At 41.8% G+C, this 21290-nt stretch overlaps 1 protein-coding gene across 1 annotated transcript; it reads right to left on the bottom strand.

Moving 5' to 3' along the window:
* Window positions 1–16383: 16383 nt before the first annotated feature.
* LOC103352945 (protocadherin 8) lies at window positions 16384–19800 on the bottom strand. The gene is made up of 4 exons (XM_008275662.1): window positions 17449–19800; window positions 17223–17293; window positions 16845–16978; window positions 16384–16724 (listed from the first exon to the last, which is right to left on the bottom strand). The coding sequence occupies exons 1-4, from the start codon at window positions 19798–19800 to the stop codon at window positions 16384–16386; spliced, it is 2898 nt and encodes a 965-aa protein (XP_008273884.1).
* Window positions 19801–21290: the final 1490 nt, after the last annotated feature.

Genomic DNA, 21290 nt, shown 5'->3' with positions numbered 1-21290 from the left:
AGTGAACAGTGACAGATCTTGCCTTCGGGGGGTTTCTCCAATAGGTCTGGCAAGATCGCATGAAGAAGGGCTGTTCTAGTGCTACGTGATTCATTTACTGATGTGCGCGCACAGAGCAGCAGCATCAGAAGAAGAAGAGGAGGAGGAGGAGGAGGAGGAGGAGGGGATGGGGATGTGGGGATGAGGGGGGGGAGAGAGAAACGTGCTGGTGGTGGTGGATGTTGCTCCTAATACATGTGGATGTGAACTAGGGATTATGAATAGATCGATGAAATGTGTCTGGCTGGGATGTAGTAAAAGCAGGAAGGACCTGACAAGTGGTCATTTTTAGGGCAGGAAGTGGATCAGATGGCCAACGTGGGGTGGGAGATGTAAAATTAAAGCTGACAAAATGTTGAAAGAACACTGAGGTTCATCCCCTCTGAGTGCTATGTTCTCAGTGTCAATGGAACTCTTTAGACATTCAGAACTAAAGATTCTTATCAATAATTGAGAACAATAGGCTGCCGCCTGTCTTGTATTGTACCTTGTTATCATTAATTTTGAGAAGCTCTAGCCACAAGATAAAATAAAAAGACAGACTGTGGGTGTTTTAAGGATAATCTCTGCAAAGGACATAAGAGAATTGCTTATTCCTGTGAAAAAAAAAACAAAAAAACAAGGCTTATTTCACAGCTCAAATATCACAGCTGTTGGTATAACCTGCCTTCTGCAGCTATCACACTTGCCTTCAATACCCTATCCACATCAATCTCATATCTCATATTGAAAAAGATGGACTGACATTTAGTTCACTCAGCATTTCAACAATATGACATTTGCATTTTTATTCTCACTTGACCAGATCTCAGTGACGCATGGGGCTGCTTGGCGATGCAGGTGCCCAGTGAGAGCAAGTCTGAGAGGAAGCTGTGTCAACATCAGGGTAAGATCAGCGTGGCCCGGTTTATTCATTTAATTCCATGTTGCCCAGGATCTAAATCAACCTTGAGTTGTCCCTGAGTTCATTTTCATTGTCTGAAACATGGCTGCTTTCCTCCTCTGGGGAGCATCAACTTTGCCTGGCCAGGGTGCAGCCTGCATAAATTGGCCATTTCTGCAGGTAAGAGATAAGGACAACAAAGGGAAACTAATTATCATTCAGTCTATGTTAAAACCTCAGGAAAGAACTGCTATTGACAATTGTGTCTGCATTGTCACAGTCATACCATTTAATATGATCTGAACCCTGAATGAGAGGGTAGTTCATATCCATAATAAATAGGCCACATCCTAATGTGAGGCTCCGGCTGCCCTGTTCTTCCACGAGCTGACGACTCTGTCATGGATAACTTTTTTTTTTTTTCTGTAATGAGACCGGTGCACCTGCCCTGGCATGAACCGCCGTCTCTGCTGCTTTGTTGGCAATAAAATCACACGGACGCATCAGTTGTTTTCAAGACGAATTGATTTTTACTGGAGAGCGCAATGTTCTGTTGCTGTAAAGTCATACCTGTTGTAATTTAGGCCTACTTGTAATATCTTGGCATCCCCCCTTTCATGAGTTTCACTTACCACTCTGCACAAGCGTGATTAGAGGTGAGATTAAATTGTTTATCATGCTGTTTTTGCTCCCGTTGCTGGTTGCACCACACTTCGAGCTGCACACCCGGAATACTGATGGTGGTGAGTGGGAAAGATGATCAACACAAGTCACTGGATTTTTTTTTTGCCGCAGAGCAAATGAATGCGAGAACAAGTTCTGCTCGGAACAAATTTCTCCATGAGACATTTTGTAAACATGTTAATTACACACATAAAAGAATATACAGCAGATGTTGTAAACAGTTTCAGAGGAAACAACGACACCCTTATTAGACACGGAGAAAAACTGAGCACAGTTTGACTCTGTGCAGAACAACAACAGCTAAACGCGCGGGCTTGTAAAAAAATAGGAGAGTAATAAATCAATCAGATAAATGTTAACCCCACTCCACTACTACACTGCTATGACAAATCACTATTTCTATAGCCCACTATTATCCGTCTTTTACCTCGTAATAATGATCCATATCCCTGCATAATCCATGTGTCATGACTCCTCAGCAGAGTACCCATCTTGAAGGGAAAGTTCATTCAATTCAGAAAAAAAACCCTTTCCCCTATACTTGTAACTAGCCATGCAGAAAATTTTAGTTTTATGTGTCAAGGTTTTGAGAAGTCTGCCTCTGAAACTTCTGCACTTCAGCACCCAGCATAATACAATAAAATTTTACTGAAACACTGAAATTGAATTTCAACGTGGCTACTTAGGGAATTAAAGAAAACTCTTTTTTTCATACAATCCAAGGAACACATTGTGCACACTTTTATGAATGTTTCCCTCCTAAAACAAATAAAACAACAACACTGGTCTGATAACCATGACAGAGGTCTGTGACCAGGATATTGTTTTGGGAAAGTGGTTTTATTGTTGCATGTAATTTCCCCATGCTTTGACCACCTAAGACAAAATTCAAGTCATTTTCATTCTGTCGGGGTGGCTGCAGACATTTTGAAACGACAGCAGATAAGACTAACGTTATCTGCATGAGGGTGTTTATTTTTGTTTAGTCAGTGTTTGTGGTGCAAACTGTGTTATTCTTAAATTAAAGGATAAGTGGGGAAATATTCTATATTTTTTTTTCTTATTGCCAACAAATCCTGCAAAAAGACCAAAACCAACAATGGACTGATCCTATACAAACAAGTATTGTCTGGAATATAACAAGCTATGGTTTTCCCCTCAGTGAATGAATCGCTTCATTTGTGTACTGCACTGGACTAGCAGAGAGATGCTTGGGGTGGATGGCAGGCGTACAAAGCACAGGACTTTGACTCTGGAGAGGTTTGCATCCTGAGCCCCATCTGTGGTTAGACTGAGGCAACAAACGCACTTTGTTTAAGGTTAGGAAGAGACTGTGTTCTCATTTAACGCTGATAACCACGCTGCGGATCAAGTTACAGCGAACTCTTTTTGTAATAAACCGAGACTGGGATCTTCCCATAACCTCGGCCAAATGCTCTTAGTGGCTGAACCAGACAAAAGTTGAACAATGACAGCAGTATAGGTGGAGAATGTGTTTTGCAAATTGAATATATTCGCAGAAAACAGATTAATTCACAGATTAGTGAACATTTTACTGATACGCGCTGCATTAAATGTTTTTTTTTGTAAGTTGCCAAATACCCCAGTTAACAGCATTTCCTTATTATGTTAATAGAAACCGTAATCCCGCCGGCTTCACGTTTCCTTCAAAACATATTTGCTGTTGCAAATTAGTTGTGTATATAAACGCAATTTCATAGGAGACGGGGCTGACACTGTGGCACTGGGTGGCATGTTCCTTCATTAAGATGAACACGGGAGCTGTTGTTTATTTTTAGTCAATCCCACATACACCATCCTGCTGTCATAATTCACTGGCATACCAAATGAGCATTAATCTGCAGCTGAAAATAGTCCCCAAGAAATGCCCTATTTACCAACAAGTCTTCCAACCTGAGCAGGCATATAGGTCATTCGTCCCTACCCTCTGATATGACGACGGCGTGCCAGCGGCAGCAGATATGCCACAGAGGAAGTGTTTTTTTTAAAAAAGCGCCGGTGAAAAATTGGTAACCCCTTTGTAATGTGGCTGTGCTGTGGTAGAGGTTTTGTTGTTTTTGTTTAGGTTCTTCACTGAAACCATGATGGGAATGTTGTGGGTAAAATAATTTCTCTATGAAGGTTAGAGGACTTCTTTTGCTAATAGACACGTGGTTAAGATCATGGATTAAGATAGCAGTCTCCTGTGTTAGTGTCGGGTGTGGTGTCGACCCATCCATCCACCCCGATCTCCTCTAGATATGGATTTTTGCTCTTAGTACTCGACTCAGTAGCAGCTTCTGGGACAAGTGAAATTCCTGTTTCTATGTATTAAACCTTCTCTTAGCCTGAACCCAACCTCATCTCGTCGTGTCTTATGATGTTTCAAGTGGCCCAAACCTTGGTATCTTTACCGACACCTGAGCCTTGGAAGCAAATGTTTATTGCGGCTCTATATCCTCACCTGATCTCCTCCTTTGCTGCCTTCATAATTATTACAACCACTAGAGGGCTTTGTTACTTGTACATAAACATGTCCTTGCCAGAACAATTGATGCTGTCTCACACGACCGCTCGAGGTCGTTTCGCAATAAAACCTAACTATGGGTCATAATAAGCAGCTTGACCGAATAAACTACAGGGTCGCTTTTATGTATTGTCTGATTTAGCATCAAAATGCGATATTGTGCATCGGTTTCATATATAAGTGAGCTGTCAAAATATAGAATATCTCCAGGCTTATCCTTTAAGTTCATTTTTTTTACACTCGTGAATTGATTTCTTGCTTGTCCTAATGTAGTTTTCAAGGTACGTCTACTGGCACGTATTAAAATTCAAAGCACACAGAACTGCCAAACCTTTGTTGCATGTCATTCCCCTTACTTTCTCGCTTTCCCCCCTTAATTTTGTGCCTGTCTCCACTGTCACCTATGGAATGAATGCAAACATATCAAGTCAGAATGTCAAGAAGAAAAATCTTGTTCGATCGATTCTGGCAGTAAATGAAGTTAAAAGGCTCGTGTTTGTTTATATATTTCTCCACTGGCTATCTTTACACACAGCCCAGTCACGTCTTTTACACAGGTGGCTTTTGCTCGGCCGTTTCTATAGACCGACAGTTGTCTTGTAGGACTTTCACGTCCGCCTTTATAGCCGAGCTGCTCGCCTGACTGTGGATGCAACAAAGGGAGCCTCACACGTCTCACAAGCCTTGTTATCATGATACATGTCGAATAAATTATTTTCGTTACAGACCAGCTGTGGATTTGCATGTAAATGCAAATCCTCAAGGGTCAATGTGCCAATTCTCGAACATTTCAATTCTGAATTCGAACTCAGGAGTCAAGCCTTGCTCTCCAGAGTGTACGGGTTAAAGAGTTGATGTTTTTGCATTAGATTTTTAGAGAAACTCTCTGGGGAGCCCTGGGTGAAGACAACCCTGTGCCAGATTCTCAAAACTTAAACTCCGACGACTTGAAAGCATTGGGATTCTTCATGGCATCCAATGCAGTTTTGGTTGCTGGTTGGTAATGTGGGTTTTAATAAATTCTGAACCTAATCTGCATTTTGGGGGTAAGGAGCTAAGAATGTGACTGTCTGTGCAGAATGTGCCTTTTAAAGGGTTTATGCAAATATGCACCTAAAACCTCACAAATTACCTGCTCATCAATCAGTCTGGAAAACAAGCGTGTAATGCACTGCTCTGATCCAAACACAAAACACATTAGGACTGTAAAACTAACGGGTACTTCCTGGAACAGAAATTCACATTCAATTCACATCAAACGTTTGAGACTGGAATCATGAATATAATTATGAGAAACAAGAAAACAAACACCATAACCTGTGATGCGTTGACAGACAATTCCTGAGTTCCTGCAGCAGCGGTGAAAGAAAATTCGGAGTCTGAACAGTTTTGTTTGAGGGTCAGTGCTACATAAAGTCATCTCTGATACGGTCCCCCTTGCTTTTGAATGAGCCAAAGCGTCAGTCACCCAAACATTTTAAATAATTAATGTTTTGCTCAGTCAAGGTTGCTGGTTTTGTTCTTGCACCAAACGCATTCCAACTTTATTATCGAGTATATCACATGAAACTATTTAACGCAATGATAAAACGCAGTGAGTTGTAGTCATTTATGCGTGCCTGCCTCTTGATAAGGTGTAAATGAAAGATGGTGATACACGTATAGAGTGACTAAACACACATGCATTATAAATATTTCAGAAAATCTATACTAATTACCATTTAATCACCCGGGTTTTATTAAGGAATCTGAAATTTGTATTACAAATTAGTTCTATAATTGTAAATAGCCCGGGCTGCAAAGACTACAGTATTGCAAGCATAAGGAAGAATTATCTCCCTCCAGAAGATGCATTGATTATTCATCTCAGTAATGACCTTATGTCCCAACTTGTTAGACCTCAGTCCTCTTAAATCTACCATGTAACTTCAGAGACTCCAGCAACAATTTACTGCTCAAATTTCAGAACAAGCTTACAACAAGTGCTCGCTATTAAAAGGAAGAGTCTTTGATGATCATAGGAATATCATATGGATTTATTTTCAAGTGTGAAATTTTGATTCAGCCTTTCGACGAGGCTCGGTAGCTCGATTGAAGGCATTATTTCTTCTCCCTGACAAGCTATTGTAACGTCAGAACGTGTTGTCTTCAAGCTATAAGGAGTGTGCACTAATACTTTAGGGTGCACCCTAACGAGAGGACGCCCCTGGAATTAAAAACTGAAGCGGTGCATGACATTCCACGAGACAGCTGTTGGGAACACTCTGCTGATGAAATGGCAGGAGCCCAGGACAAGAGACTGACTGAACACTGGAAACAGACAACACCAGCTGTCTGTGTACAAGAGATCAAAATCAGTCATACCATTGATTGACCATCGGAATAAAGGTCATCAAACAGGAATCAGCTGGACTGAGATCAAGGAGGGCATCAGATACCATAAATTACATACTTTGGTCACGTGACGAGAACTCTCGGAAAATCTCCAGAGTGTTCGCTGATCAAGACAGCAAGCAATTGAAAAGCACTTAAAAGAGGCCAACAAGGCATTTTGAGGGAATGCTTTCACATTTGTTTTATTTCCTAGCAGGAGGAGGAATAAAAGAGCCGTAACGCTTTTATCACGTCTATACAAAACAGTTAGCCGAGATGTGTCCAAAGTTAAAATATATGTCTATCACTAACACGTTGTATCTCATTTGGTTTTTTTGGTTTTTTTTCTGTGCACAAAGAAAAACTCAAATCAATGTGGTTGTGGGGGGATTTATATCGAGCAAACATTTCTTTGTCCATTTGCCAAACATTTGTATGCAGTGCCTTCACCGGTTGCAAGGAGGTAATCACACAGCGATGATAAGACTCCAGGTAGCCGAGCAGAAGTTGCAGCATGTAATTCCATGTAAAAGCACTGATTGTCGCTTTTGCATGACACGAACAGAATATACGTCGTGTTCATTTGCGGGCTTTAGGTGGGCACATGGTTTCACTTTGGACAAATCTAGGCTGCCTTCTTTCCTCCCGGCTCCAAATCCACACTTCAAGCAGAGACATGAGCGTATTGATCTTCTTATCGAACTCTTGGAAAGAAAGTGAACGACATTTCCTATTTATTCCGTTTATTTAGTCCTATTTATCTAGCGGGAACACTGTAGGAGTGCACAAGCTCAGAATAAACTTACAAAGACGTATGAATGTTTAAATCTATTTGTATCCGTTTCCTCAAACAGCGAGCTCCGTATCAAAGAGTGAGTTTGAATCCTGCCGCAAAAGATCCATATATTATCAAGATAAATTTAACATGTGTGCCGCTTTATTTTTGGGGGACTCTTTTTCTAAATTTCACTGAGCAGAATCTAGTGCACAGTCTCACGAAGGTTGGGCCAGATGCCTCGTCTCACTATTAGCTCAAGTGTCCCACATACAGTGTGAGAGAATTGCTGGTTACACTGCTCTTAGGACTGGCAGAGAAGCAGCAGGTTAGAAAAAACCACCTCCCAGGAGAAATGATTCAAGGTATTGGAGAGCCGGAGAGGCGAATAAAGTGAATGCAATTTCAAAGGGGAAATAATGGAGGTCATGGTGTTTGATGTTCCTATGCTGGTCACGAAAATAACTTGGTTGATGATGGAATCAATCACACCTCCATGGCAGTGAATGTTAATGAAGAAATGTTTAGTTGTTTATTTTTTCTTTTTTGCATTTTTAATAAACAGCGTTAACATCAGGCCTAGCCATCCATTGCTCCAGACAGAATGAAGTGCAGTTATCTGCAGCCGTACCGGCTCATATCAGCTGACTGAAGCAATAATATTTGAGATGTGACGGGTGTTTCTTTTTTTTTTTTTTTCTCCCTTCCTTTTTTTTTTTTTTTTTGCGCGCGCTGTTCTTCTCTTGTGTTTTTGTTGTGATGAGTGAACACAAGGTCAAAATGGAGTTTATCCTCTGATATCACCTGCCAGTCCAGACAAGAGAAATGCTCACTCAAGGTGACATTACTTTGGTGTCTGTACTCAGCATGCCACTACATCTTTCATTTCCTGTGAGCTAAAATTTACAACTTATCCTTTGACAGGAGGAGTAAACATCTCTAATATGACCCAGGCTGTGATCTTGCCGGGTAAACAAAAGAAAACCTGCCGCAGCCTCTATGATCTTTGAGAATCCCAAAGAAAACAATAAACACAACACTTTTTTTTTGTTTTTATGTATTTAAAATATGAGCGCAAAGCCCTTGAAAAATGACTGTAAAGGGTGTTAAAGAATCAATAAAATACATTTATTATAATAGATTTCTGATGTTGACTATGACTACGCTTCCTCCGTGCGAGATTACTGGAAGGTGAGAGCCACAGAACGAACAGTGCTTGCATAATTAGATGGAAATAAGTGATAATAGATAGTTACAATAGCAGTGAGATTTGGGAGCGCTCATGACATTTTCTTATTCTTTGAGCAGTGGCACTTTATCTCAGGCCCGCAAAGTTATTTAGTATGCAATGGATCAATCACCATCCTCAAAAAGTCATTTAAATTAACTTTGTGGGCAGATATCTATCCAGCAAGAGGGCCAACAGAGGCAAAGGACTATCAGAAAATTAAAAAGGACATAACATTTTTTCATGTGAAATTGAAATGGAACAAAACTGAGCAAAGCATGACTACATAAACATTCCAGGATGTTCGCTGACAGCCTGTCTTTTTCTCTTTTTTTTTCTCTCTCTCTCTCTCTCTGTGGATGTTTTTCTTTTCACAAATTTAAACAACGAGGAGCAGATTTTTTCTCACATACAGGGCTCATCATCCTCTCCCTGACAACACTCTCAGCCGTTTTTATTGACACCCGCACCAGCAGTTGGGCGATTGTGTCCTAGTATGCCACTGATACGGTAGTCGTCAAAACCGTGACAGCTAAATTCATTTTTCAGTGAAACACTGTCCAACTTATTAATACTTAATAAGAACGGAGGGTAAAGCCCCTGCACTGAGTCTGGCTCAGTCTCTCCTTTTTTAAATTAAGAGGAGTCCAAAGTGAATGTTTGATTCTGCCTAAATAAAAATAAGCCAATGTCTGTGCAGTGCATGTCTAATTGCAGATGAGGCATCAAATTAAAATGTCAGAGACTGGTTGAGGAAGCAGTGGCTGCAGAGTCTTAGTGTTTAAATTTATGTCTGAGATTATGCCATTTTCAAGGAAGGTGTAATTTGTGCTGCAGTATTACCAGAGCAACACCATGTTATTAGTTTCGACAATTCTCAGTCATGTTAATGTCGGAGAGGAAGGAAGGCAGCATGCCACCTAGTGGGATGTGAATAACCCATATATCTCACCACCAATTAGTATTAGTGTGTACTGTAAAGTGACAGGAAACTAATTCATAAATACTGTAGCAACATGAAAGAGGAGGGAAGCCATCCACAGAAGAAAAATAAACTGTCAGTCCCGTACAGATAGGGGAACATCAACGGAGCCTTTCCAATTACTTCAAGGTTAACTGTGAACCACTAATAACTTCAGGGAACCGAAGAAACAAAACATTGTTAGCTAATTACATAAGCAAGTCATTTAGACTGATTGATGCAACATATTATTCTGGCCTCTCTCTCCCCCCCTCTCTCTCTCTCGCTCCCTAATTTTCTCTTCCATACAGCAGAGAACAGCATAAAAGCTGCGTTTCCTTTGGCAGCTGTCTCCATGACGGCCCACACTGACACAATGAGACACTCTCCCCGCTCAGCAGTAAACCACAATCAACTGGTGAACAACTGGCACAGATTTATCATCATCAGCTCGGGACCAAAGCTGCATGTGTGAGCTGACACAGTCTGCAGATAGAGAACTGCAGGCAGTGCCATTACTGTTTAAGACGGAGGTCAACCTCGCTGGTCCTGAGGTGTTAGAAAGCAGCAGCCAATTCATGTGTACGTTTAATCAGCGATGAACTAATTTAATATGCCTCTGGTTGTAAGCCTGACGAGATGAAACATTCTGTTTTTGGATTAGCTGCCCTGCAACAAAGAGGCTTAAAGGGAGATCAATTGTGCTGCTTCTTGTTTTGCCACTGATGCAGCATTGTACATATTCTGTATGATCATGCAATATTTGTTTGTCTAAAGATGGCTAATAAGAGTTCGCCCTGGATACAAGTCCAGCTGGGATTTGAGCTTATGTTTTAGATTATTATAAATATTCTCACAAGGAATGCTAATTAGTTACCCCCACTGTCTCTATTGAATTGTGAATATGATTTACAGTTAAAGCAACCACACAAAAAAAAAAAGGGTACTAGCTTTGTGTGGGTTTGGTTCTTGGCTCTGTTTGAGATAAAGATAAAAGAGCGGAATATGAAATTCATGACACTGAATTACTCGTAGATGTGCTTCAGCCGAAAATGAGCACTCAATGATCTGATTGCCGAAGCCCCTCGAAACGTACTCGTCCTCTGTTTGTTCGTCAGACTTTGAATGCGACGTATCCCTTCGCCCTCCACACCGGACCGAGCTATTTCAAATCGTAAATAATAAACTGATAGCCCTCGACAGAAATTATGTAAACAGAACAATGGTGCTGTTTGGTAAACTTGCCACTAAAAGCCCGGGCCATACAATGAAGGTAGATGTCTGAAATAGCAGCGGGAACGTACAAGTGCTGACACATTATTGCAATAATGCGTGATGTTACTGCTTCCTGTGACGCTCAGTAGAATTCCATTAAAAGCTGATCTTTTGTAAAAAAAACATAGCAGGAGCTCGTGAATAACGCCGCCTTGCTTTTGCAGAGAAAGATCTTTCTAATTTCAACCAACCAGTCAGAGCAGCAATACATTAACTGTGCTATTTACTTTATTACATTCTATTTTTCAGATTACATCTCCAGCCAGATTGCTGTATATAAAAACTGTGGCCCATAAGTGTAAATGATGTTTGGGCAGCCTGTAATTTTTTGAAGTTTCATAGCATGATGTTTCCCCCTAGTGGTATAAGAACTAAAATAGAACAGACAGACAATGGTACTGCTACTCAGAGCTGCCATAGGCTACTGTATCTACTGTTATATCTACAGTCGGGGTCTATCCAAGTTTACTCCACTGATATGAACTCTTTCTTTGCCCTGCAGTGTTCACGACACTTTACGGAGACAAACAAAACATATACGCGATACTTGACTTGAAATATTTACACAACTTGCCTGACATGACTAGCTGCTATTCAGTTTAGATAAAGTTTTAAAAAAAAAAGATAATGAATACCGGTCTTATCCTTCTCATCTGGTTCCTGTTTGGAAGGCTTATAAACTGAGGAGATGCCTGCAACAGCAATGTATAGAAGAGCAATGATTGATGAGAGAGCTGAAATGGATAGATGACCTCTGCGTCATATCATCAGGCAACATTTCCTTTTAAAACGGCTCCCTTTTTACCATCTCTAATCTCTTTGTCATCTGACAGCCGAGATATGAAAGAAAATCCAACAGAAACTATATCGAATCATTGAAATCGAATTACTGCATTCAAGCCAGCGCAGATGTCTACAGAGAATGCCACAAAGCACCACAATGTTCATTTTTTAAAAATCTTTATCTAAGTCATATTTGCATCCTTATGTGCTCGGAGACCAGCTATTTATTTATTTATTTATTTTCAAAAAGAGGATGCATTAAACACATAATTGCTGTATATTAGGTGTCTTAACATGATTTTAAATGCCTTTTCATTGCTGAACTGTGACATGCAACTCGCAAAAATCTCCCATCATTCCAGTTTGCACCGTTAAAAATAGCCATATATATAATATATGGTAAAAACATCACACTATAATGTGCCTTTAACACATTGCAGCGTTTGAACAAGAAGAACTGCAATGTGTTAATACGTTTTATAACAGCATCACTGCAGTGACTAACCTTAAACACAACACATACCGGCTGCATTCTGCTACCACACACTGTCATGGTAGGCGACCTTTCTCCACAGCTCACGAAAACCTTGCGGATAAACAAGTCGCTTATTATGAGACAAAATCAGCAAGCTATCCATATTGTTGATGTGTGTTTTTGTTTGAATTAAAATGAAACATCTTGCGATTTTACCAAAACCGTGTTTTCTATATACGGGGCGTTTAACCTCCCATTTTAATGCACTGTTTGCAAACATAGCACGAGAGACTCTTTGAATAATCTAAAGCGGCGTAACAAACCGAAACTCACGCGGGACGAGGTGGCGGCTACGCGAATGTGAGACAAAACGGTGTGGAGTTAAAAGAATACCTTGAACTAATTAAAACGGAGGTGTAAAGGAGCTTGTGGAGCAGCAGAGCAACGGAAGGCAGCACCCTGTGATCACAGTCTGAGCTTTCTGGCAGGCCTGACACAGTGGGCAGTGGGCATTTGGTGGTTGTGATCCAGACTCAGGACCCAGACCAGCACTTGAACAGCTTTGTGCTATCACAGGCACAAGCATATGGCATCGTTTTGCACAGAGAGAGATAATAATATTCTGCGCTCTCCAATTAGAATGTGAGGATTCGAGTATTTCTGATTCAAGGCGGCTCGAAAACAGAGGCAGCGTTGTCCTTGATGTGTGAATTTTAAGTTTATGGGAGCGCATACGGAAGTGTTCTTGGGCACTGAAGCCCAGGTTGCTATTGATGGCAGGTGAGCAGCTTGCATGGAGGCTCAGGAGTGTGAGCATGTGTGCGAATGGGTGAATGAGAAACACGTTGTAAGGCGCTTTGTCGAACTGAGCCAAGGGTATATAGGTGCGAACCATAACCGCTTATATTTACTTTTGCTTTTATTGTTGAAAGTAAATAAGAAAATTGATCCCACTTTTATATCCATTCAATATAAAGCTGCAGCCAGCAGCCAGGTAGCTTAGCTTAGCATAAAGACAGCCTCTCCAAATGTAACAACATCCAAATGTCAGCTATTCTAAAGCAAGCAAGCAAGAAAAAAAGAATTATTTACTGGACTATTTCTTCAAGTACAGTAACATCGGCGTCAACCTCAAAGAACTTCAGAGGCAGGCTAGCTGTTTCCCCCCATTTCAACTCTTTATGCTACGCTACGTTAAACAGCTGCTGGATCCTGCTTTGTACCATATCGATCTTCCCATCTAACTCTCAGCAAGAAAGCAAATAAGTGTATTTCCAAAGATATCACACAATTCCTATAATGCCTGTACTGCCCCGGATAATGATTCATTAATCTATGGTCTGTTTGCCAGTGATAAAACTGAACCCAAAACACAATCCGGTGTTTATGAGTTTCGTTGTCATAGTTTCATGCATATGATGAAATGACAGCAGGTCCTCACAGTGGATATGTTTTATCTGCAACACTGTGTTCATAGAATTTAATTACAGTGGGATGAAAAATCCTTAGTGATAACATCCCATAGTTTAGCAGAAATTGTTGTGTTTTGCATTTGGCCCCCGCCGCACACGCGCGCCTCCTCTCATGTTTTAACTGTCCTTGATATACCTTATAAATGATGCAGATGACATCTTAATGGTAAATGAACATAAACAAAACTTCTGCTTCTAGACAAGCTGTCAAGTGGAAAACAAATGCGTTGTCTTTTATTTATTTATCTATTTATTTATTTATTTATTCCTTTTTTTTTTTACGCCAGCCCACAATTCAAAGCATCCAAAAGTCAATATCCACACTTGGCAGTTCAGACAAAGATGAAGATGAGATCTGAGAAGTGCAAAACATTGCATTGTGGGACGGGCCTGAAGCGCCAAATGACATCGATTCAGAAGGGCTCCATCTTTACATGCGGTCCACTGGGGAATTGTGTCTCAAAGTTGAGATGCTAAGAGGCCATAACAACATAATCACAGTCATACAGTAAGCGATTTGTCAAAAATAAACCCAACACCACAGGTGCGGAGGCTAGAAATGACGTGTGGAAATCTGACTCATTTGTCAGTGGACTACTGATGAGCTGAAAACCGGCTCGAGAACACTTCCTTTCTTTTACCTGGGGAGATTCCAAATGCGCTGGGAGAGCTGTTGTATGACATTCATGTGAAGTCCATTTGGAAATAAATGAACGCGGTGTTTTTCAGCCTGGGCTTTTCAAACAGACACACACATTTTGTACCAAAACTGTGTGTATGATTATACCTTGTGGCATAAATTGTCAGGTCAGTGCACAACTTATTTGACCTACAAGGAGCATATAAAGCAATGATGGAGAGAAACCATATTGTATTGATTGATAAATGCATTTTCCCTCTGTGTAAAATTGGCTATCTGTCAGACCAGTGCACATCACTGGGGGCACAAATATGACCTTCTTTCTTATTGCTTGTCTTTTGTACTGCACGGCCTTGAATCCTCAAGTTAATAATTTAGCAATTTCCAAACTGTGGTGACTTTGCAGAATAACCGTATTATATAAAAAAAACGGTGGTCAGGACAGCTTAAAAAAAGGAGCTGGTTTTGAACATCGTCCTCTGTTCACCGGGCATATTGTGGTACACTGTGAGAACTCTATTTAGTGCTTTACAGTTATGTAAAAGGCATCTAATCCACTCCATTCCAGCTTTTATCACAGCTATCAAAAAACTAAAAAAGCAGGTATTTATGCTCATGCAAATGAGGACCGCTCTTAGCCCCTGTTTCCTGTAGATGAATAGAAAGCAGGGAGAAAAAAAATAATGGCTCGGTCTGTCGTCAGATTCTGCTGATAGCTCTTCTTCTGCCGCCGTTTTGGAAACTATTTATTTTCTCTTAAGGATAGTCCCTTACATGGCTGTTATGTAACTTGTACATAATAGCCCACTACTCTTGTCTCATTTGCTTTCATTCATCAAACTCTCATTTAAATTGACCTTAAAAGTAATGAGGACAGAAGACGGTGACAAACATGCACACGAGGAGATAGAAATCAGCAGCTATTGGATATAGTTTCAAATGCATATCTCCAGTTAACCTTTCCGTTGCACAACTCAGGAGCAAGTTTTGAAAATGCTGATGAAAAGCAATATTAATGCAGGGCTGTGTATTTGAAGTTGTTGATGAAAACCCATGCACTTCCCCACGGACGTGGTCCCTTGATTGAGAGATGTATTTAATTGATTTTTTTCTTGCATAATTTAGTTTAAGACTTTCTGGGCTCTTGCAACTGTGTGTCCTGGATTTACTTTCATATAGACTTCAGTTATGGGTGTATTGAGGGAGATGTGAGTCAAAAACATTGCAGCGTTAAGACTGAAAATAATATCAATGTTGAATCGTATGTGTGCCACAGCTACACGTGAAAGATCAACAACTGGCGGCAGGAATTCAGGCCGATGTTTGTCACCAGAGCTGGTTATGGTCTTAAAAGTCATCAATGCCTCATCAATAAATCATTTGGGACCAGAGACAGTTTGCACTTGCCCCACATAGTCAACTTTATGATGGCAACCAGTTCTGCAAATGTGAGAGCAAAGCTATGCAAGTGCTTTATCAATGCCAAAGTTACATGATGAAACTGTATTTGTGTAGATTTTGTGCCGTGTTTGAGGGCCAGAACAGATGGATTTATACACAGGGGCAGAACGTTTGCCCCTCATAGCGACGGATGACAGAAGGAATTTGTCAAGCAATGTAGTACATGTTATACGGTGTTGTGTACAGTGATGCAAACTATTTCAAAGAGCAGAAGTGAGTGTGACAGCACCCAGCGCAATTTTGTGGGAGTAATGGTTTATACTTTATTTTCCACTTGAGTACCGGCTCTACTCTCTCATTTGCATGCAAGAAACTCAACCGAGCAACCTAAGAGTCTTCAAAGCCAGTCTCCCAGGTAATGGAGCAGCATCAGATTTTACATCTGATCATCGCTGACTGGAGTCTTGATCATGTAGATTCAAACTGGAGGAAGAGTTCTACATGTTTACAAATTCAGACTGGGGTTTTCTGATGGCAAGGGAATACTATTTTATCTTCAGTGTGTAATATTGCTCAATTAAAATGAGCCATTGTCAAGTTTTATTACATTAGTCCTGCCATATTTGGAGAAGAACTGTTGAATACGTGGCGTTTCTCGTTATTTTAAATCACGCTTTTATTCGAAAAGGAAACAAAAAATGCAGTATGGTGAAATTTAAATAGCATAGCATGAGAAAACATACAATAATATAAGACTTCTGTACATTAACAAGTATGTACACCTATTAGTTCATCATATAGTGAGGACTTTTACAGATATTTACACTTTGCAGCTACATGTCAATCCATTTATCAACACAGTGTTTTTTAAAAGATGGTTGCAACCTCTAACGCCGTAGCCACGGTTACAATATTTGGGCTCTGATTGTGGACCGCGACACCTTCGGCATCAACCTCACGCTGTTGCTGTGCGAAGTAAGAAGGAAGGGTCCCGGTCCTGGAGTAGGTGCGCATGCTGCTGCGTGATTTGGGGCGATTTGTGCCATAACCGCAGTCCTTCCAAGACATGGAGCAGCCCTGAGGATTGTTGAAAACCGGCACCGGGGAGAAGCCTATTGTGTATGCGTTGTCTCTGGTGGCTCTGAAGCTCTGTGGCGGTATCGCACAGTAGGTGCCTTGGCAATCCCCAGAAAAGCTGTTAGCAGCATCTGGAATAAAAGTGAAATAAACAGAAATAAGGATGAGAAATTGTTGCCTTACCAACATTTATCATTTATGTCATGTTTGATGTGAAAACTTCAAAAAAAGTCTGAGTGGAAAAAACTTACTTTTTAGCCTCGGCTGGAAGGTGCTGAAGATCTTCTTGCCTCCATCGCCGCTGATATCAGAGTCGCTGTCGTTGAAGTCACTGTCCCCTTTGCCGCTGTCCTTCACGCTCAGCTGGTCAGTGTTGCTGATGCCACTGCAAATGCAATCAACAGATACAGTATGAGCCTCGGCTGCACCACATTAGCTTGATTATTGATGTCTGTGTTGTTGCATACAGGGCCTGTCTCTCTGCTGCCCATCTAACCTCATTCTACAGGCATGCCACAAGCAACAAATTGTATGCATGTTAAATATCCTTTCTGCTCAGTGAGATTTTAATGGTGGAAAAAAAAACACACCTCCTATCTGAGAAAAGAGTTTTCATTTAGTTGTCTTACCTCACTTGCAAGCAGTATTTGTCACCTTGCCACACAGACGTTGGTTGGAAATGCTTGGAGGGCAGGAACATCTAAGAGAACAAACAAAGTGACAGCAGAGAGCTTAGTTTCCATTTTTGGCACAAAGATCAAGGCAGCACTGGGAAGCATCATATGCATATGAAAATAGAAGATGGAGGAAAAAAAGGGGGGAAAAGCTGAAAAATACTAAATGTAGTTGACTCACCTTTGTCTCTGAGTCCCCGCTCCTCTCCTCGTACAGGCACGATTCATCCAGAGACAGAGAAGGCCTCTCGTGGAAGAAGCCTCGTTGACCTGCGTAAACGTTTGGCTCCGTGGCACCGAGCATGGCCATGGGCCTGCCGTCAAACAGGCTCTGGCACACTTCTCTCTTGGTGCTTCTCCTCTTACGGCTCAGTTTGCATGTGACAACAACAACAACTATTGCAATCAGCAACAAGGCACAACCCCCACTGAGCATAATAATGATAATTAGTGAGCCATCAAAGCCGGAGCCTTCTTCATCACTTGACCGCAGCACAATGACGACTTGGTCTTCGGAGGGTTCTGTGTCTGAGACGACGAACCTAATCGTGGCGCTGCTCGAGAGCGGGGACCTGCCATTGTCGCTCACTGAGATTTTCATTTCCAGCACGTCCCCAATTTCAGCTGTCAGCCATTGTTTTAAAGCAATCTCTCCAGTGTCCTTGTTTATTGTAAAAAGCTTGGGGTCACCTTGTACAATTTTGTAGGAGAGCTCGCCATTCACTCCCTCGTCTTCGTCTTCAGCTGATACACGAAGGGCGAGATAGCCAGAGGGTGCATTAAAGGGCAGCGGAATATCAGCCGAGTCATTCAGGAGGACGGGGAAGGTGAAGTATGGATAATTGTCATTCTGATCCACAACTCTAATCCTGATTGTGGATGTGCTTGAAAGAGGGGGCGAACCTCTGTCTTCTGCTTGAATGACAAGCTCAATCTGCTGAAGCGTCTCATAATCAAAGGACCTCAGAGTGTACAAAGACCCCGAGAGTGAATCCACAGAGACATAAGTGGACATCGAAGATCCCCCTGGCACCTCTGAATCTATGAGCTTATAAGAGACTTTGGCATTCTTCCCCACATCAGGATCCCGAGCGACAACGGTGGTGACATATGAGCCCGGGATGTTATTTTCCAGGACTGAAACTTCATAAAGTGACTTACTGAACAGAGGGGGGTTGTCATTCTCATCCGTGACACGGATTGTGTACTGTCTGACAGTTTTAAAAGGTGGGTTTCCCAGGTCTTCTGCAACCACAGTCAGGTTGTACTCTGGGATCTTCTCTCTGTCTAACGTGGTGGTGGTTACAATCATGAAAGTGTCTCCATATGCCTGCTGCAGGGTGAAATGCTCGTGCCCGAGGAGGCTGATGCGCACGTACCCGTTGGAGCCCGAATCTCTGTCCGAGGTGCTGATGAGAGCCACGAAGCTCTCGGCGGCTGCAGCCTCTGTGATGTAGGCGACTCCATCACTGCTGGAGGTCATGGGTTTGATGCTGATTTCAGGCGCGTTGTCGTTCACGTCCACGATGTCTATCACCAGCCTGCAGGTGGACGGAACAGAGTTGGCGCCCAAATCTGACGCTTTGATGTGCAGCTCGTACGACCTCCTCTTCTCGAAATCAACAAGCCCCTTCAAGGTCACGTCACCGGAGTGAGGGTCGACGTTGAAAAGGCGCGCAGCCTCAGATGTTAAGCCCTCTCCAAACGCGTACATCACCTCCCCATTGATGCCAGCGTCGGGGTCAAACGCGTGCACTTTGACGACCCGGTGACCCACCGGAGAGTCCTCGTTCAGCTCAACTTTCAGAGAGCTGTGTTCAAACGTCGGGCTGTTGTCATTGAAGTCCAGCACTTTGATATTTACAGTCATTGACCCGGACTTTGCAGGAACTCCTCCGTCAGATGCAGTCACTTCGATCGTGTAGGAGTCCTCCACCTCCCTGTCGAGCTCCCTCGCCAGCACCAGTTCTGCAAACTTCACTCCGTCCTCCCGATCGCGCACTTCAATGGCAAAGTGGCTGGAGGGAGAAATGTTGTAGCTCTGAATGTAGTTCTCACCCACGTCCCGGTCGAGGGCAATCAGCAGGGGGAATCTGGACTCCAGTGGAACGTTTTCCACTATCTCCAGATTCGTCTCGTTGCGCGGAAAGCGAGGAGAGTGGTCGTTGATGTCTCTCACTTCGATCTCCACGTGGATGAGCTGGAACTTCTCCCGGGAGAAGGCCACGATGTCGAAGGTGATGAAGCAGCGGGGAGTCCTGGGGCAGAGCTGCTCCCGATCAATTACCTCTGCAACGCTCAGAAGTCCGTCAGCCTCCCTCATCTGAACCAGAGAAGAGTTGTTTTCTTGCATGAAGCGGAATGATGTGTCGGGGTCATCAGCCGGATCAATCTTTAAATCTTGTGATAAATTGCCTATCTCCGTCCCGGGTGCATCCTCCTCATAGGTGAAATACCTCGTAGTTGTACACAGGACTGTGCGTAAAAACAAAACGTGCACCAGTGCAGCTACTGCAATCTTGCAAAATCCCATGTTGAAGTGGGTGCTCAGAAAACGCTGCCCGAATAAGTCATAAATGATGCAAGCGGTCCTCCACTTGTGCTGTGTCAGGCCGAGTCACAACTGTGTTCAACTCTGACTTTGCTGGGGGACTATAAGCCCCGGTATATGCAAAACAGGCTGCCCAATCGACCAATGGCCTGCCAGTGGCGCACCAAAAGGAAAACGTTTGGCTGCTGCTCATCCTGTCTGGTGCAAATGGTTTCATTAGATAAACTGATTGTGGAGCTTTAATCAGGCTTGTTACTTAAATAAATCTGCAATTAATTAACTAACCGAATCACTTGGATGACTGTATATAATAGGACTAAACGGCACCGGAGCCAGTCTACCTGTTGAAAGCTGGGATTGATTGTGTTAATGAGCCAACTAGAGGACATAAAGTTGAGGTGAAAATGCAAGAGAGAGGAAAAAATAAAATAAAGAAGACACAAGGGCTTATGACATCTAAAACTATCATGATTTGCACTTCAAATGTAGTTGCTGTACTGAAGTTTAAAAGTAAGATATAAAAGTGGCGGTGGAAGTTAAAATACTCTTTACACAAGTGCAAGCGCGGATTCAGTAAAACAGACCTCAAGTATGAAAAATAAAAGTATAAATAGTGCAGAATGACTGCTGCGAAAGTATGTTATTATAAACATTCTATTACTGGGATATTAATATTAATATTTTCATGCATGAGGGGCATTTTAATGCTGTAGAGATAGCGCTACTTTGAATAATTTCATATCTGCTGGGTGTTTTTCAATAATGCATTCATCTATACATGCCCCTAAGATTATCAAATGTTTTTGCATGTCTTAATCTGTAAAGTATAGCTTGTCAGATAGCTGTTAAAAAAGTGCAATATTACCTCCTAAATTTTGTAAAGCAGATGTAAAGCTCATACAATATAAAAATGAAAACGAGTGAACACTACGCTGAGTTAATGTAGTTACTTATTTTCTGAAGAAAGCAGTGCAAAGGAGGAAACTGGAGAAAATATCTAATAAAGGAGGATTCTAGGTTTAATGACATTCATTGTTATTCATATTCACCTGCCGTATATATTAAAATCAGATTGTGCTCATATTCTGACATTTAGGCTCAATAAAACTCCATTTATATTTACTTTAATGCTCTTTTTTTTCCTCTCCTCCCAGTCATATTTATTCATGTAAACATCACACATAAATAATCTGCATAGGGAAAAGCATAAATCTCACTCCCTTTTTTTTTTTTTTCTCCCTTCCTGTTGAGCAGCTGCAGACACTGTCTCGTCTGTTCAAACAGTGGAGGAGGAATTTCAATGTAATGCGGTTAAGAAAAACCCACAAAGCCAGACAAGTGTCATTTGATTAGCGTTGTGTTTTGGACACCCACAATGTTAATTACACATAGAATATCACTGTAGCTCCGTGCTAGGGAGGAATCTGACAGCGTAATCAGGACCATCTGTATTGTAATAAACATTCAATTTC

The sequence above is a fragment of the Stegastes partitus genome, unplaced genomic scaffold (genome assembly GCF_000690725.1).
Source record: "Stegastes partitus isolate 25-593 unplaced genomic scaffold, Stegastes_partitus-1.0.2 Scaffold56, whole genome shotgun sequence".
In the NCBI taxonomy this organism is placed as follows: domain Eukaryota; kingdom Metazoa; phylum Chordata; class Actinopteri; family Pomacentridae; genus Stegastes; species Stegastes partitus.
Note: the sequence above shows the minus strand (reverse complement) of the source record. Positions and strands in the feature narration are given on the sequence as shown.